Source organism: Miniopterus schreibersii, assembly GCF_964146895.1.
Source record: "Miniopterus schreibersii genome assembly, chromosome: 4".
NCBI classification, from domain to species: domain Eukaryota; kingdom Metazoa; phylum Chordata; class Mammalia; order Chiroptera; family Miniopteridae; genus Miniopterus; species Miniopterus schreibersii.
Window position 1 is genome coordinate 72,997,306 of NC_138105.1, and position 19,357 is coordinate 73,016,662.

The 19,357-nt window shown below is 45.5% G+C and overlaps 1 protein-coding gene across 1 annotated transcript in view; it reads left to right on the forward strand.

Moving 5' to 3' along the window:
• Positions 1 to 19,357, forward strand: part of NWD1 (NACHT and WD repeat domain containing 1) — a gene marked incomplete at both ends in the record, with an annotated part of 47,460 nt that overhangs the window by 15,385 nt on the left and 12,718 nt on the right. Inside the window, 8 exons of the mRNA XM_081133872.1 lie at positions 2,483 to 2,686; positions 3,858 to 4,017; positions 5,185 to 5,302; positions 6,363 to 6,521; positions 10,285 to 10,482; positions 12,077 to 12,199; positions 14,160 to 14,368; positions 15,458 to 15,730. Of these exons, the coding sequence (XP_080989998.1) occupies positions 2,483 to 2,686; positions 3,858 to 4,017; positions 5,185 to 5,302; positions 6,363 to 6,521; positions 10,285 to 10,482; positions 12,077 to 12,199; positions 14,160 to 14,368; positions 15,458 to 15,730 (1,444 nt within the window). The remainder of the gene's footprint in view (positions 1 to 2,482; positions 2,687 to 3,857; positions 4,018 to 5,184; positions 5,303 to 6,362; positions 6,522 to 10,284; positions 10,483 to 12,076; positions 12,200 to 14,159; positions 14,369 to 15,457; positions 15,731 to 19,357) is intronic.

The following is a 19,357-nucleotide window of genomic DNA, read 5'->3' on the forward strand; positions in this document are numbered from 1 at the left end:
GAAGAGTACAGGCCACATTCCTCAATTTTTAATGGGTATATGTATCTTGGTCCTGTTTTTGAATAATGACTCTTGTCCAGCAGGTCTGAGTGGGACCTGGGGCCCAGGGCATCTCTCCTGTGATGCTGCTGGTCCGGGGAGCACAGCTGGGGTGGGGGGAGAAGATTGTAATTCCATCCAGCTGGTTTGGTCTGATGTTTCCTTGTGATCACATCCAGGTTAAACCTGAATGGTGTTCACCCCTCTTGGGCACCAATTTTTCCCCCACTTTAAATTTGCAATGATCCCCTTTGTAATTAATAAACAGTGTGTGGGGAGATCTCAGAAAAAAGTCTTAAAGCAAACTCTGAAGAACCCACCACAAGCCTGTGTCTACATTTAATTTCAGGCTTGTACCATGGGAGTCAGCAAAACTCTAACAGGAAAATCCAATTCTAGTGCGTTTAGAGTTGAAAGAAATGAAGGCTTAAATGAGGTTGCTCAGCCCAGAGAAAGTTTTGGGGCTGCAAACTCTGCCGAACCTGGGTTAGGATACGCAGGAGCAATTACTCAGAAATGCCAGGTGTGGACTGTGAGTCAGAAACAACGAGCAGGAGAGAGGAGTGTGTTCATCAGATGCACCCAGCAGCCAAGCTCCTGCCCCCAGGAGGGTGAGATGGAAGCCAATTAGCAGACACACCAGGAAATAGAGCTTTACTTTGATAAAAGCTGCCAGGAACGCTAGAGCCCATCAGCAGAAATGCTTGACAATGCAATTTTGCCTCTTCTCAGTTTTGGGGGCAATTTTCCTCTATCCCAGCTTTGTCCTTTGCCACAAATCAGGCAAGATGGGTGGGGATCAGTGAGGGGGCTTTTTGTTGGTTGGTTGGTTGGTTGGTTGACCAGGAACAGAATCCCACTCACTCTAACGCATAAGAAATAAGGCTTTTATCCCAAGGCCATGGAAGGAGCTCTGAAATCCAGGGCCACTCCGTAGCCAACTCCAGGGGGTATACCCCAGATTTTGCCACTGGTGCCCCAGAATGGGGGCCTGGCCTGGACACTACAACGATAGACTGGGGAATGTTCCAGAATAAAAAGGTTGGACCGTCAGGCCCCTGGGATGCTGTCTCTATGGAGGAAGCAGTGTTGTCATGGAAACCGACAAGCCCAGGAATCAGGGCATTTTCTCATTCCCTCTCCCTCTGGATCCTCTCTGCACATCAGCTTTTATTCTAGACTCTTCCTTTCTCCTCCCCGGAAGTTCAGCTTGCCTCAAGCTTCTGTTGGCATCGTGAGCTCCCATTTCAAGGACCTGACACCATTGTCCTGGCTCCTTCTTGAATCCTGATTGCAAAATCTGGGGAGACAGAAACCAATTGGCCTTTTTGGCCCCATGTCTGATCCAATGAGTAAAGAAGGGGGGCTTCACAGAGTGTGGGCCACCCCTCCTCCAGGTGGGGAAGGCAGTTTGAGGACGGTGACTACAGGGTAGGTGATTTCAGTGCCTCCAGTTCAATGAAAATATGTTTATGACGGAGTCGGTGTGGTGTGATGGTTGACAGCCTGGCTCTCGGGGTAGATCTGAGTTGTTCTAGGCCAGTGGTTCTCGCCTGGGGAGATTCTTTACCCCCACCCACTCCCACCCCCCAGGGAACACTTGGCGATTCCTGGAGACATTTTTGGTTGTCGTAACTTGGGAGGGGGAGTGCTACTGACATCGAATAGGTGGAGACCCTACAGTGCACAGGACGCCCTCCTCAGAGAATCATGCAGCCCCAAATCTCAGTAGTGCTGAGTGTGAGACCCTGGCCTTAGCCAGAGAGACCCTGTCCGCTGTCTCCCCCCCCCCCCCCGATGTTGATACCCACCTTGCCATACACCAGAAAATTCCAAATGAGCAGGTATTCTGTATATGTGAAGAATGTGGCAAGTGTCTTGATCAAAATGAAGACTTTGTTCAAATTCAGAGAATATTTTAAAAGACCACACAAGGAGCTTCTACCCAGTGAGGTGCAAAGAGAAGCAAGCCTCCTCTCCCCTGCTCTGAGATGGACTCTGACGGTCTCCCTCCCTGCAGTGCTCTCCACGGCAGGCAGCTCCACAGCTTTCCAGCCTCATGCTCTCAGGTGTTGGAAAGTCAGATCAGTTCAGCACCAAAACCTCAGCCAATCATCCTATTTAAAGCCACACCCTTTCTCTCATTCAGCCTTTTCTCAGGCCAGGAAATACGGGGTGGGCACAGTTGGTTTCTGCATTATTTTCCTAAGTTACCTCCTCTCTCCCTCCCTCTGCTCCCTGGGGAGGGGATGGTTCAAGGTTCTGTAGCTGTGGGTGCAGAAGGAAAGGTCAGGAAAGGTCTTACGTGACAGGCACAGCTCAGGCCGGGCATTGGTGCCACTGGGCCTGGGACATGTCCACATGCTTATCCTCAGGGTCAACCCTTTGGTTTACCCTCCACGTGCAGGAGATACAGGTGTGTTTCCCATCCTTCCTTATACAGGCACGGGCTGTCGGAGGCTGAGCTGAAGGACATCCTGTCCTTGGATGATGAGGTCCTGCAGGCTGTGTACCAGGACTGGACGCCACCCACCAAGGAGCTGCTGCGTTTCCCACCCCTGCTGTGGGTGAGGCTTCGTCGTGATCTGGGAAACTGCTTGGCCAGGCGACCCGTGGATGGCTTCACGCTTCTGGCCATTGCCCACAGGTAGGTGTGGAGCGGAGGTGGTGCTGCCTGGGTGCCCAAGAGCAAGAACTCACTGATCAGGCTCTTCAACCCAGGTCCTCTTCTCTTCCCATTCCCAGGGAGTCAAATCCACTTGGCACAGCATTCAAGGGTTTCCATGCACTGACTCGAACACAACTAACTTGTTTTTTTATGAGGAGAAATTCACATATAAAATTCACCATTTTAAAGTGTACAATTCAGTAGCACTTAGTACATTCTCAGTGCAATCATCCCCTCTAAGAAGTTCCAGAACACTTTCATCGCCCCAAAGGAGACCCCATCCCCATGAGCAGTCACTCCCCATTTCCCCCCAACCCCTGGCAACCACTAATCTGCTTTCTGTCTCTGTGTATTTACCAGTTCTGGACATTTCGTATCAATGGAATTATATAACGTGTGGCCTTTTGTGTCTGGCTTCTCTCACTCAGCATCATGTTTTCAAGATTCACCTATGTTATAGTGTGTGTCGAAGCTTCATTCCTCTTTATGATTGTATGGATGTATCACTATTTACCTGTTCATCCCCTGATGGCTATTTGGGCTGTTTCCACCTTTTGCAAGTGTGAATTGTGCTGCTATGAACTTGAGTATACAAGTTTTTCCATTTTTTTAGTATGTACTTGGAATAGATATATACACTGTACATAATTCCAGGAATGGAATTGCTGGGTATATAGAAACTTATTTTATGTTTAATAGGAGGAGCCCAAAGGTTCCTTTTTTTAAAAAAATATATCTTTATCGGTTTCAAAGAGAGGAAGGGAGAGGGAGATAGAAACATCAATGATGAGAGAGAGTCATTGATTGGCTGCCCCCACTGGGGATCGAACCTGCAACTTGAGCATGTGCCCTAACCAGGAATCAGAACTGCGATCTCCTGGATCCTAGGTCAATGCTGAACTGCTGAGCCACGCCTAGCTGGGCCCAAAGGATCCTTTTTAAAGTAAGTTTATTTGAGGGGGAAAAAGATGGGCTGATTTAGAGATAAATGTTAGGTAGCAAATAGGACAAGTGGTCAAAAGACTTAGTGAGCATATGGATGGTGGTTTAGGATGGACCTGCATTTGGGAACTGCATCCTGGAAGGCTGGTGGCCAACTCTGAGCTTGCCAGGTCCCCCAGGCCCACTAGCCCATGTCCCCTCTCCGCAGAGAGCTGGCTGAGGTGGTCCGAGAGCGCTACTTGTTGGAGCCTGAGAAAGCCAAGAGGCACGGAATCTTGGCTGACTTCTTCTTGGGGGCCTGGAGCCAGGGCACCAAGAAACTCATCACCCTGCCACTGGTGGGGAAGCCCCTGAACTTAGACCGCAAGGTGAGGTGACTACACCCCTGTTCCCCACCTTCCACCTCCACCCCACTGTGCGGGCAAAACCAAGCCACTATTCACACTTTTCCTTCCAGTCTTTCTTCTTTTATGCCCAGGAGCTCTAAGACTTGGCCTCCTCAGCTAGTGTGCTGCCCCCTCTCAAACACGGGAAGACCCATCTTTAATGCCGCTTCCTTCAGGAAGCCTTTTAGGGTTTTCTCTCTTCTTGATTACTTGTTCTTTACTTCATGTTCCCTTCCCTCTGAGGCAGAACTTAGAAGTTTTTAAGAACTTTAGTTTTGAAATCATTTTAGATTTACAGAGGAGTTGCAAATTGAGTTCCCATGGGCTCTTCCGTCAGCTTCCCATGACTTCAATATCTTCCTTAATTAGCATGTTGATTACAACTAGCAAATACACTTGTAAGTCCTTTGTTGTCATAGATTTTTACTTTTTTCTTTGTCTCCCGGGATGGACAGGGGAGGCCAGAGGCAGGGCCGGGCCTAATTGTTTCTTGGTGCTACCCTTTCTCCTCTCTGATGACACAGATCTTCTCCCTTGTGCCCAGAACCCCTGCAGGCTCAGTCTCATCCTTTCCCTCTGGGACATGGCCTGTACTCCTTCCTGGCTTCCCAGCCTCAGGACCTCCTGCTTCAGTCCACCCTCCTCAGGAATGCTTCTGACAATGCAACTGACCATGCTTCTCCTCTAACACCTCCCATGGCTCCCCAGTGAACCTCTGTGTCCTGTCCAACCTCCCCAGCCTGATATTCATGATCTTCTGTCTACAAACTCCCTAGTCTCATTTCCCACCATGACTGCCCACTATGCTCTATAATTCAGCCCTCCCCAAACTCTCATTCTGCTCTCTCACCTCTGGACCTTTGCATATGCCATTCCCTTGCCCAGGAATCCTATTGTTTTCTGATGCATTTCACCAGACAGACTCCTACTTATCCTCTGAGGCTCTGCTCCAATGTCCTTAGATTCCCTGAACCCCACATCCCTCCCTCTACCCCAGCCCAGCTTGTGGTAGCTGTAGGACATCTCTGCCTGGAATTGTGTCCCCATTCCCTCCAGCATCACATGGTGCCCAGCCTGGCCTATGTTTGTGGAGTGAATGAATGAACTCATTTGGTAGCAGCCTGGCTGCCATCCCCTCCTCCTCTGCAGGTGGCCCCCCAACCCCTGTGGTTCTCAGATACTGTTGCAAACCTGCGGAAGCTGAAGGAGTTGCCCTATCACCTGCTCCACTCGGGCCGCATCGAGGAGCTGAAGCAGGAGGTGCTGGGTAAGCCCTGGGCACGTCTCGACCCTCTGCGGTGCTCCCCCTTTCCAGAGCCAGGGAAGAGTGAAGGGCAAAAGTCAATGTGCTTGGCTTCTCTTAGGGCACTGGGTCTCATGTGGTGTGGTTCTGCACCTCCTCTCCAGGGGACACTTGGCAATGTCTGGAGATATTTTGGTTGTCAAGACTCAGGGAGCGGGTGCTGCTGGCATCTAGTGCTAGTTGATAGTGCAGAGGGTAAGAAAGTCAGCCTTAGATTGAGAGAGACCCTGTCTGTCTATCAATATACCATCCACTGTCTCTCTCTGTTTATCTACCAGCTCTGTCTATCTGTTATATCTACCTCTCTACCATATCTACCTATCAGAGCTGTCTTTCTATCATTTCTATCTCTCTCATCTCTACCTTTCTATCATCTTTATATCCATCCATCCATCTTTCTTTTTGTTTATTTATTATCTATCATCTCTATCTCTAACTACCATCTATGTTTGTCTATCATTTCTCTCTTTCTATCATCTATGTCTATCATCTTTATATCTGTCCATCCATCATCTATCTATTCATCCTTCTTTCTGTCTCCCCATCTATTTATCTATCTATCTATCTATCTATCTATCTATCTATCTATCTATCTATCTATCTATCTATCTATCTATCATCTATCATCTATCTATCTATCATCTATCTATCTATCTATCTATCTATCTATCTATCTATCTATCTATCTATCTATCTATCATCTATCTATCAACTATCTATCATCTATCTATCTATCATCACTCATTCATCCTTGTGATTCTCAACCAGGAGTGATTCTGCCCCCCAGGGGACACTTGGCAATGTTGATGTTTTTGATGATCATAACTTTGGGGGAATGCTACTGGCATCTGGTGGGTGGAGACCAGGGATCCTACGCAACACCCTGCAGTGCACAGGACGCCCACCACAGAGGATCACCCAGCCCCAGTGTCAGCAGTGCCAAGAGTGAGAACCCCTGGGAGAATTGAAGAGGTAAGGGCTGGAGGGAAGAATGTGCTCCCCACAGCCCCCCTTCTCCCCGCAGGCAGCATGAACTGGATTTCCTGCCGAGGTGTTTCCGGAGGCATCGAGAGCCTGTTGGATGATTTTGACCTGTGTGCCCCTCACGTGGACTGTCCCGAGGTGGGCCTGGTCCGAGAAGCCCTCCAGCTGTGCCGCCCGGCCCTGGAGCTCCGGGGCATGGGTGAGTGGGGCTGGCCTGGCAGGGGGGCCGCTCTGTACAGACCACTAGGAGCCCATTCTCCTCACTGAGCCATCAGCTGGACTTTTATTAACCCCACACCTTTCCCGTCTACACCTTTGGTGTTTCTCCCAGTCCAGCCTCTAGAACTATAAATTGAATCCGAGAATATTTTGGAGTGAAAACTACCAAAGCAGGGCCTATCCGCTTACCCCACCCAGCACCTGTTCCTAGAAGGGACCACATAGGTGATATTTCAAGTAAAATCAAGGAAATAATGTCATTACTTAATATAACGAGAAAACACATGCCCACAGATTTTTGTATTGATAAAATTAAAAATATAGTTATAATAATTGAGCATGACTTGTTGGTAACTCAGGTCTACTAATGAGAAAGGTGAGGGAATTTTGTTCTGGGGAATAATATTTTGCTTAATTGTGGTTCAAAGGCCATGTTTCCATCATCCCATTGATTACAAACATTGATCTGTAAAAATCATTCTCAGTTCTCAGGACAAGTCACTGGGCTGCCCCAGAGACTGAGGAACCTCTGAGCCCTAGCTGATGCTCTGTCCAGGATGGCATTTGTTTGTTTTTGTTTTTTAAAATTGTAGTAAAATGCATATGACATAAAATTTACCATCATAATCATTTTTAAGTGCACAGTTCAGTGGCATTAAGTCAATCACATTGCTGTGCAGCCATCCATCTCCAGAACTTTCCATCCTCCCAAACTGAAACTCTGTCCCCATTAAACACTAACTCCCCATCCCCATCTCCCAGCCCTGGCACCTACCATCTACTTTCTGTCTTTAGGAATCTGACTACTCTAGGGACCTCATATAAGTGGGACTACACAGTATTTGCCCTTTCGTGACTGGCATATTTCACTCAGCATAACGTCCTCAAATTTCACCCATGTCCATAGTGTGTATCAGAATTTCCTTCCTTTTGAATGTTGAATAATAGTCCACTGGGCGGATACACACATTTTGTTTATCCAGTCACCCATTGATGGGCACTTGTGTTGTGCAAAATGCTGCTGTGAACATGGGTGTACAACTATCTTTTCAAGGCTGCTTTCAATTCTTTTGGGTATATACCCAGAAGTGGGATTTCTGAGTCATATAGTAATTCTATGTTTAACTTTTTGAGGAACTTCCATACTGTTTTTCATAGCAGCTGCACAATTTCGCAATCCCACCAACAGTGCCCAGGGATGCCAGTTCCTCCACATCCTCACCAACACTTGTTATATTCTGGTTTTTAAAAAAGCCTTCTAATGAATGTGATGTGACCAGGATGGCTTTTCTCACACAAATACCACCAGGTTTTGATCAGAGGGTTTTATAAAGGTGCTGAATTTCTATATCCCTCCCATGGCTCCCTCAGCGCTCAGCCAAATGCTGCTTCTCCAAGAAGTCTGTCCAGTCACCACTGAAGCCGGACAACCCCCTGTCCCCCAGCCCCTGAATTTTCATCACTGCACCCGGCTTCCATCTGTCTTAGCTCTTATTGTTTCTGCTGTTTTCTTTTGCATCATGTGTCTGCCCCACCGGACTGAGCTCCATGAGTGTAGGGGTGCCATCCATTTGCTCCCTGCCAAATCTGTATCCCTACACATAGACCAGTACTGACCAAGAGCCTGGGTTTTGAGGCCCACTGTGTAGATTTAAATCAGGGCTCTGCCACTTACTGGTAGTGTGACCTTGCAAGTCCCTTACCCTCCCCACCCCACCCCTGTCTTGCAGTCCTCAGTTTTCCCATCTGCAAAATGAGATGATGATTGGTCCTCCCACCTAGAACTGCCTGGAAGGGTAGGTGAGTCAGTTCATGCAGAACCTGTCCCCATGGTGCCATCAAGGGCCCGTTACTGTCATATGACTACATCATTATTGTAGATGTGAACAGCCTTGGACGAGCCATTTCTGTAGTGAGCCTCAGCTTCCATCACCTGTGAATTGTGGGATTGAACCAAAGCGTGTCTAGGGTCCCACCCAAGTGGAAGGCACTGGTGTCCACCATTAGTTATGCATTTCTCACATATTCATGCTCACCAGGAGTTATATATCCCACAGGGAGTGATTTCCCAGGAAAACAGCCTTGGGCACAACGGCCTAATTCAAGGGAAGAATTAAAAGCCCCAACACAGCATGTTCTTTGCAGCATCCTTGATTGGCAACTTGTGGCTCCCCCAGCACAAGGAGGTATAGAAACAAATGTTGCCACCAGATGATGCAGCTGGGCAACCACATGTTCTCTGCACCTTCCAGAACTTTCAATGGCTCCTAAAAATGGGTGGAGGATATTCCTGACTTCTATTGCCTCAGGCTCCAGGAAGGTTTGGTGTGGTGCCATTTCTTACCCTGTTTTTATTTAAAAGACTATATTTTGTTCATCATAGGTTTTAGATACATTCATTTTGATTTTTAAAATATGTCATTAAAATAATATTTATCTTGATGGTTGAGCTTATAGGAGCCACCTTAAACTTTGCACTCATGATGAGTAAGGCACTTGCCTTCAGTCCTAGTCCTGTCCAATTTTACCCACTGGAGCAAACCAAAGCACAGGGCATTGCCACCATTGTCCTGGTCCCCAACAACAGGAACAAAAAAACTGTCCCCCTTCAGTGTCCCTGGTCTTTACTCACTGTTGCAATCAAACTCTTTAGGTCAGATTCCTGCCTCTGACTGGCTGTGTGACCTTGTGCAAATTGCTTAATCTCTCTGCGCCCCAATTTTCCCCTTTATTAACTCGGGATAATACTGATGATACCTCTGTGTGGTAGGCAGAAAAAATTGTCACACATGCACACACACAAAATATATACATTCACTTCCTAATCCCTGGAACCTGTGACAATCACCTTGTATAACAAAAGCTGTGATTAAATTAAGGATCTTGAGATGGAGAGCTCACGCCAGATTATCTAGTTGGGCCCTCAATGAAATCACAAGCATCCTTATAAGAAGGAAGCAGAGAGAGATTTGAAACAGAAAAGGAGAAAACATGGAGGAAACAGAGATGAGAAGGCTGTGTGAAGGCAGAGGCAGAGATTGGGGTGATGTAACCACAAGCCAAGGATGCCTGGAGCCCCCAGAAGACGGAAGGGACAAGGAAGGATCCTCCCCTAGGGCCTTCAGAGGGAGCACTGCCCTGCTGGCACCTTGATTTTGGACTTCTTGTCTCCAGAACTGGGAGAGAATAAAGTTCTGTTGTTTTAAGCCATCCAATTTGTGGTCATCTGTTACAGCAGCCGTGGGAAACCAATACATGATCTAACTGTGAAGTGCTGGGGAAATGATCAGCATTCCTCTAACAAAGACTTGTTGGGTGTCTATAAGGTTCTAGGCAGTAAGGACGCAGCAATGAACAGACAGACATTATTCCTGTTTTCAGGAAACTCCAGCTCAGAGGTAGTGGAGGTGGCTGGGCCATTAAATAAACACACAAAGAAGTGCCAGATTGCAACTGTGATAAGACCTGAGCTGGGGACTGTGGGAGCTGGAGGGTTGGAATGAAGGATGCTTTTGTTCAGAAGTGACCTTTGAGCTAAGATGAGAATGAGATGGTTTCGTGAGAAAGGGGAGGGGGAGGACACATTCCAGGCAGAGGCCCAAAGGCTGGAACCACCCAGTGTGCTTGAATTGGGGGCACAAGTATCTGGATAACAGGCAGGAGAAGACGATGGGCGAAGGGGGGGGGTCCTTGCCCTAGGAAAGCGGTGCCCCTCCCCTTAACTGGAGTCCCCTTTGTTGCAGAGAGGAGCATCCTGTATACAGAAATCCTGGCCAGACTCCATTTCTTCGCCACCTCGCATCCGGCACTGGTGGGACAGCTGTGCCAACAGGCCCAGAGCTGGTTCCGGGAGAGCCCACACCCTGTGCTGGTGCCTCTCGTAGGATTCCTCCAGCCCCCAGGAGGACCCCTCAGGGCGACCCTCACTGGCTGTCACAAAGGTGGGTCTCCCCAGTACAGCAAAAGTCCTGCCAGGTTCCCTCTGGCCTGGGGGCACTGGAGGGCAGTTGTTTCAAGCTACTCTCTGGGGCTCCCCTCTGCCAGTCTGAAGGCCCGAGGGTGCCACCAGGGCTGCCCCTGCTGTCTCATGCTGACTTGCTCTCTCCCCACAGAAACTGTAGGTTACTAGTGTGAAGACTGCTAATGAGCCCAGAGTAAGGGGATGCCAACTGCCTCAGGGGTCTTGTCTCTAAGAATTCAGTGCCCATCTTACAGAGAGTTTCTACAATTTACAGGCCGATGCTAGTAAGTCCGGAAACTAAGGACTAGTGCCTGACTGCCCCTGAGAGGCTGATGGAACTTATAGATTCCCGAGGACCCCAGAATGTCAGTGGGACAAGAGAATTTCACTCTCTCCATTCATCATCAATTTGTCCTTCCTTCCTTCCTTCCTTCCTTCCTTCCTTCCTTCCTCCCTCCCTCCCTCCCTCCCTCCCTCCCTCCCTCCCTCCCTCCCTCCTTCCTTCCTTCCTTCCTTCCTTCCTTCCTTCCTTCCTTCCTTCCTTCCTTCCTTCCTTCCTTCCTCCTTCCTTCCTTCCTCCTTCCTTCCTTCCTTCCTTCCTTCCTTCCTTCCTTCCTTCCTTCCTTCCTTCCTTCCTTCCTTCCACCCATCACCATACATGCTTCCATTAGTTATCCTTCCTTCCACCCCTCTATCCTCACCACTTAGCTTACTATTTTCCTTGCCTGGCTGTCTTCCATCCACTCACCCCTCCACCCACCCATACACTCAGCCATCCATGAGCTTGCCCACCCATCTATCAGTTGGTTCATCTCTCTACCCATCTATTCACTCTAATTCCTATCTATTCACTCACCCACTCATCTAACTAGCCATCTATCTATCCACTTATCTACCAATCCACCTCCATTCATCTATCCCTTTTTTTGCTCACCCACAACCTCTTGCATTAATCGGGAGGCCACTGAATACGATTAGCTTGTGGTTCAAATGTCAGTTATTGCAACTGAGGACATTTCTATGCCACATTGCCTTGTAGGGAATAGTGCTTCCCAAATAGAAAATCTAAGCACCACTAAGTACAATTAATGGAATAATCAATTTAGGGACAGCCACTGGAATGTTGTATTGAGGAGGATTCTGAGACTGAATCTGGTTTAATGGAAAACACTGTGTATTTGTTAGGATACAGGTTCAGATGCTATAACAAAGGCCAAAATAGCAGTGGCTAAAATAAAATAAAATAGTTCATTTCTCTCTCACATAACAGTCCGGGGAACAGACATGCCCCTGGATGAGAACTGATGAACTAGAGAGACACTTATGACCAAGCTATGTTTTAGTCCCTAAGAGCAACATAAACATTACAGCCGAGATCTGAATCTGGTTTCTGACAGCTCTGGCTTCGGAAGTCCTGCCTCTGCTATTTCCTAGATGTGTGGCTCTGGTCAGGGGCTGAATCTGTCCATGCCTCAGTTTCCCTATCTGCGAAGTGGGGACCCATTAGAGGATCTCATGGCTGAGCACTTATACATGGGAGCTGATGTCCTCACTGTTGTCTTTGTGGGCTGCAGGCATCACCAGTATGGCATGGAGCCTGGAAGAGAAGCTGCTGGTGGTGGGCACCCAGGATGGCATCGTGGCTGTGTGGGATATGGAAGAGCAGCAGGCGATCCACATCCTAACTGGACACACAGGTGAGGCTCGGGAAGTGGGTTAGGATCACCTTCTTCCTGGTGTCCACATCAGTCAGTCGGTCCTCAGAACCCCTTCACTACCAATTCACTTCTCTGTATCAAAACCTCAGCTTTGATCCTGCACCAGTTAGCTATCACTGCATAACAAAACACCCCAAAATATAGTAGCTTCAAACAATAGCTGCTTATTTAGCTCACCTTCTGTGAATTGGCAATTCGCTGAGCTGGGCAGCTCTTCTGAATATATCTCTAATTCATGTTAACAGTAATATAGTGTTCTCTATGGGGATATATTGTAAAGCATTACTATTTATAAAAATTTTGCTTGAAAATACCCAAATTGCAACAAATAAAAATCACCCACTGTCTTGTTGGCATTTGAATTATAAAGAAATAAAACTCTCTTCCTTTAGTCTCTCCCCCTGTAAGTCTCCCCTCAGAGTGATCAGTGTTCACAGTTTGTTATATGCCAACAGCAAATTTTCTCTAGGTTTATGCCAACATAACTCTCTATAGGCTCATGTACTTTGAGTTTTTGTCAAAAATCAGATCATCCTATTTTATATACTCTGCTGCAACTTGCTTTTATCACAATATATTGTAACAATATTTTGTAGTAATTGAGAGCTTGGTCTCTGGGTTCAAATCAGGGCTCCATTACTTATTAACCATGTGGCTTTAGATAAGTTATTCTGCTGAGCCTCAGTTTCCACATCTGTATAATGGGATAATAGTCATATCTCACAGAGTTGTTATGAGGATTAAAGGATTTTAATGCATATAAACCACCTACAACTATGTTTAGCATATACAAGGCACTCCATAAGTACTGGCTGTTATAGAAATAATTATTATCATGGTCCAGTCATTGTATATATACATTCATCTTATTACTTTTAATGCCTGCATACTATTCTTATACAAACAATGATGCAATTAAAGTCCTCCTACATCTTCACACACTTAAGCTATTATTTCTATAAGACACATTTCTACAAGTGGGATTTCTGAGTCAGATTGTATGAACACTTTCCTTTATTCCTCTTTTTCTTAGCTATTTATTTTGAAGTACTTATAGATTCACAAAAAGTTGCCAACTAAAATAGTACAGAGAGTTCCTGTGTACCCTTTTTTCACCTGAATGGCAACATCTTACATAATTATAGTGTATTATCAAAACCAAGATTGCACATTTTAGCTTTTAAAAAATGGTACCAAATTACCCTCTTACAAATTTATATCAACTTAAACTCCCAACAACTCAGCAAATAGGAGAAGAACTGATTTCTTATATCTTTGCCAGCACTCCAGCAATTAATCTATAAAATGTTTGCCAATATGATGGTATTGGTATTTCACCTTGCATTTTTGTGGTGACTATGAGGTTGGGCATCATTTCCTAATGCTTATTGTCTACTGTACTTTTTATATCAATTTCCTGTTTATATTCCTTGTCTAATTTGAGAGTAAGTTATTTGCATTTTTCTCGCTTATTTGTAAGAACTTTGCTTGTTGACTCCATGTATATTATATACTGCAAGTATTTTCTCCCAATCTGTCAAATACCTTCCAGTTACTCCCCTGAAGTTTTACATTTTTATGTAATCCAGTTGGTTAATTTCCCCGCTTTATATCTTTGAAATTTCATGTTTTAATATCTCTCCAAAATTACATAATCTCCTATAATTTTACCTTGTTTTCATTACACTTCCTGGATGATGCTCAACTTTTATTTATTTCAATAATTTCTGTTTATTACAGATTCAACACCTGGGCAGTTACGTTGTTACACTCCCACTTTAACTTTGCCACATTCCATTATTTCTAATACGGATATATTCAAATCCATCCATCTTTTCTTTGGTAAAGCAGGGAATTTCCAAGACAACAGGCATTTTGGTAGTTGGAAGGTTAAAGTATGCCCAGTTAATATACTCTCCCCCACCCTGGTCTGCTGCAGGAGAGGTAAGGTGTGTAAAAGTGTTTGCCAAAGGGACTCAGGCCATCTCTGCCTCCAAGGACCGCACTCTGCGCTTGTGGAACTTAGTCTCTGGCCAGGAGAAATTCACCATTTGTGATGGAGACTCGAAAGTTCCCACTGAACCTCAGATCTGTAGCCTTCACGTGGATGAAGCAAAGAAGGTTGTGTATTCAGCATCTAGCTCAAAGGTAACAAAGGCGGCTGATAAAAATTTAGTCACATGTGGCTTGCATTATATTTTTATTGGGCAGTGCAGGCTTAAATATTAGAGAAGTGTCGGTTGATTTCAAAACTGATTATAGAAATCTCTTTGTTATCGGCAAAGGTTTGGAAACAACAATAAAGAAATAATGAATAATAATAGATAATCTCAAAGATTACATTTACATGATTAAGCACTGTAAACATTTACATGATTTTACTTTATGTGGTGTTTGTGTGTGTGCAAGTGCATATGTGTATAAAACAAAATCGGGATAAAACCATATGTGCAGTTTTATAAAGCTATTTCATTGGCTCATAACCTTAAACATTCTTCAAAAAGAGCATGTTTAGTGATTTCATAAGATTCCATTGCATGGCTCCACTATAGTTTATTTAACTAATCCCTTTCTGTTGGTCATATAGGTTGTATCCAGTTCTTTAAGCTTTCAAATAACTGAGATAACTTTCCTTATGCATATATTTTTGTGTGTATCTTTTCTTATTTCTTTAACATAAACCCCATAAGTAAAATTAATGGGCAAATGTTTACTATTTAAATGGTTACTGCTGATAAAAAGATACATTTTTGGGGGGAGGTTAAACAGGAAAACCGCTTTAATCAATAATTATTTGTAATGGGCATATATGTCAATGCATATGGTATGGCTGGCTTTTTTTCTATTTTAAAAATTTTTTGTTTTGCAGCAATTTTAGATTTATGCAAAAGTTTTAAGATATTATAAAGAGTTCCCACGTGCCCTTGATCCAGCCTTGTCTAATGTAAACATCTTACATAACTACATTTGTCAAAACCAAGACATTAATATTAATCATTTCTATTAACCTGTTTCCAGGCTTTATTTGGATTTCATCAAACTTCCCATAGATGTCCTTTTGTTCTTCCAGAATCCAATTCAGGAGACCTCCCTCCGACCCCCTTATATTTGAAACCAGCAGAGTGTTGGAAATCAAATGCATGAACTATAAAAAAGAATAGGCCTTGCATTGGACTCTGGAAAACTTGCAGCCGAGGCGTCCTGCTGAGCTTTTCTTCCTTTTCATCCCTCTGTTAGGTCAGCGCCTGGAATCTGGAAACTGCAGAGCTGCTTTTCCGTATCCGGGGAGACGCCGCCGAGCCCTGGGCGTGCACGGCCGTGTTGGCCTCGCGGGCCACGCTGCTGGCCGTGTCCCAGGGCGGCGCGGTCAGCGCGTGGGGCTCAGCCACGGGGAAGGCGCGAGGGAAGCGGCGCTTGGCCAGTGCCGGAGAAGAAACACCTGTCTGCGGGGCCTCGCTCCAGAAGCCAGGATGGACAGTTGTTGGCTTCAGCAAGGGCTCCATCTCCTTGGTGAGCGACTTTCCCGAATTACGATGCCAACCCTCACTCAGCTCCAGTGTGCTCAGATGTCCCGGAGGCTGGGAGAAACCACCTCACCTCTGACCTTTTAACAAGTGGCACTTGGCTTCCTAACCCTAGAGATTCACAGTTCAGTGCAGTTCAGGAAACATCTCGTGGCGTCTCCTGGGGGCTGGCCAATGTGGGCAGTCTTTGGCACTCGGTCCTGCTGGGGGTGCTGTAGGAGACGGTGTAAGGACGTGCTTTAGAGCTGTCCCCACCAAGGAGCCAGGAGCTGGGGCACTGTCTGCCCACCAGCCCCGGCAGTGGCTGGCCGCTCCCGAGAGCGTTCACAGAGGCCGAGTGTGATGGCGAGACGGGGGGAGGAGCCAGAAGAAACACCGCCCGGGCGCAGAGCTGCAGGTGTGCGGCAAGCCACCTTCAGGCATGGAGGAGAACCTTGAAGGGAGATGGCTGGAGCACCCCATCAAGCTCTATCGGGGTCATAGGTGGAGAAACAAGGGCATCGCACCAGGCCCTGGAGGGGCTGTAGAAGGTACAGGAGCCAAACTGCATCCTCAGGAACTCAACTTACGCCCTGGCCAGTGTGGCTCAGTTGTTTGGGCGTTGTCCTGTGCACCAAAAGGTTGCCAGTTCGATTCCCGGTCAGGGCACATGCCCAGATTGTGGGCTTGATCCCGGGTAGGGGGCGTGCAGGAGGCAGCAGCCAACCGATGTTTCATTTCATATTGATGTTTCTCTCTCTCTCTCTCCCCCCCTTCCTCTCTCTCTAAAAATCAATTAAAAAAAAAACAAAACTTATTTAGAGAAGGAGATGAGCTTGCCAATGACATATAGCCACACTAAGAGGAACAGACTCTGTCGTCAGTAGAGGCAGAGGTAGTGTGTTGGACGGGGCAGGAACAAATACTTCCGGAAGAGGTGATCTGGGAAGGCTCCCCTGGGGAGGCATCCTTGCAACAAGAAGGATATCCAAGATGGAAAGGGAAAGATAGAGGGAATAGTGGTGGTGGTGGTGAGGTAAGACATGCCTGGCATTTTACGGAAAAGAGAGTCATCACGGTAAAGGGGCATGGAGGGTCTTGTATGCTGTGCTGAGGAGCTGAGAGTTTGAGGAGGGGAGGAATATGGCCACTAGAGAATCAGCCCAAAGCTCCACACTTCTGAACCTCATGGCCTCATAGCTTCCCTGAGCAATCAGGGCAGCAAACACAATAATGAAAGAGAATCTCAATTCTTTTATCAGATCCCTTGGATGATTAATGTTATTTCTCCATTTACTGATCACTTTCAGCAATATCCGTCAGTAATATCCTTGGGGGGTAAACACACCTAAGTTTGAAAATCCCAGTTCTGCCTCTAACTAGTTGTATTCTTGGGCAAGCTCATCCCCTTCTTTGAGCCTCAGTTTCCTCATTTGTAAAATGGGCGGTGGTGGCAGAAATGGCACCTATATCCAGAGACAGGACAAGGGATGGATAGATGGGCACCTGCTCAGATTTCCAACCAGTAAGATGTCACTGGAGTGAATTGGAAATACGGTGCTAGTTAAACTCAGATTTCTACATTTATAACTCATGATTGGTGCCCCATCCCCATCCCCTCAATTCTGAAGGCTATTCTTCTATTCTTGAAGGCTGCTGTTCTGTCATTCCCAAGTCTATTGATGATAGTGCCCTTGGTTAGAAAAGCCTGCAGTGGGCACACATCACTTGTAGGGAGCTCCACAAACGTGTCCCCCTATTTATGGCTGGGGCAGCTCTTATAGTTCTTATTATTATCATTTTTGGGCAAGCAAAGCTGAGACAATTTGTCTCTATCAAATCGGCACTATAAGAGATGCTCAAAAGCAGTTATTCAGGCTGAAGGGATATAATACCAGATGGAAGCTTAACGAAGGAAGAACATCAGAAAAAGTAACTAGAAGAGAAAGCTCAGCTCAAAGCTCTCTGTGCCCTAGAAAGTCAGAGCACAGGGAAGGCTGAACGAGCAGGTACCCAAAGACTCCAGAACTATTTGGTCCTGAGAAAAGTAGTCTCCTTGCACCAAAGTTCCTGAGTGGTATCCAACCATCACTCTTCATCAAAGCTGGCCCTGAAATATTTAAGTCCAAGTGAAACTCAAGATGCAGAGCCACTAGACCTGCAAGCCAGGAAATGAAGATCATGCATATGTTAACCAAGAGTCTGGTATTGAAATAACATGAAACATACAATAAGAATTTTTGAAATGTAAGTAGGACCCCATCCTGCTTTAATAGAAACAAAAACACTTATGAGTACAGCTGTGGAGTTGCACACGCCGGTTGCAAGGGGAAACTCCAGATAATGGCACCAACTCTGCGCTGTGACCTGCCTTTGGTCATTGCAATTCAGTGCAACTTTGAAACTGACTTCTGCATAGAGCAATGCTTATACCAGGAATGGGAGCTTTATTTATTTATGAAAAAAAAATTTTTTTTTAATCCTCACCCAAGGATATTTTTTCCGTTGCTTTTCAGAGAGAGAGGAAGGGGGACAGAGAGAGACACATCGATTGGTTACCTCCCACATGCACCCCGACTGGGGCCGAGGATTGAGCTTGCAACTGAGGTACGTGCCATTAGCCAGGAATCAAACCCCAGGACTCTTCAGTCCATGGGCCGATGCTCTAACTACTGAGCCGAACCTGCTAGGGCTGGGAGCTTTATTTTATTATCTTAATGTTTATGTTTTTAAAAAAACATCTCCCAAGATTTATCTGGTTCAGCAAAGTGCATGTAATGGAGCTCTTATTTTGAACATAAATGTGTATATTTTTATGAAAAGAAAATCCATTTCCTGGACACTATTTCACCTTCCTTGTGGGAATATAAATTGGCGAGCTCTTGGGAAAGCAATCTCGCAGTGTCTCTCAAGATTAAAAAGTCACATTGACATTGAACCCAACAATTCTGCTTCCAGGAACCTATCCTAAATACTTGGACATGTGTACACAAACGTAAACACAGCATGGCTACATTTTATGTGAATTTTACTTAGGTAAATTTGAAATACGAGCATAAAAGTATTCAGTTACATTTTCTGAGCAAATTTGAAATAGGGAAAATGCAAAATCATTTTAAAATATGTTCAGCATCTCATGAATAGTAGACTGTGTTTACACTCATGTCAGTATCAATACCTGGTAGGCAGAAACACCTACTATCCTTTATCAATTCTATGGGGAAATTCCTCTCAAATTCGGCATGTTTTATGTTACCCAAGATTTTTCAGGAATATACCCATTATTTAAAAATGTGACCAGCCTAGAGGATGGCATTTACTACAGCTCTCTATATAATAGGAAAACATTGACATGATCTCAAATGTCCATCTATAGAAAAGTGGTTAAATGAATTTAGGAATATCTATACTATGGAAGATTATGTAGCTATAAAAAAATCAGATAGCCTTGAGCAGTGGTCAGCAAACTGTGGCCCATGGGCTGTTTTTGTGTAGACCAAAAACTGAGAATGGCTTTTCTAATTTTAGTAGTTGAAAAAAACTTTTAAAAAATATCTTGTGATGTGAAAATTCTATGGATTCCATCTTTTAGTTCCATTAAACTTCATTTAGTGTCCATAAATGAAGTTTTATT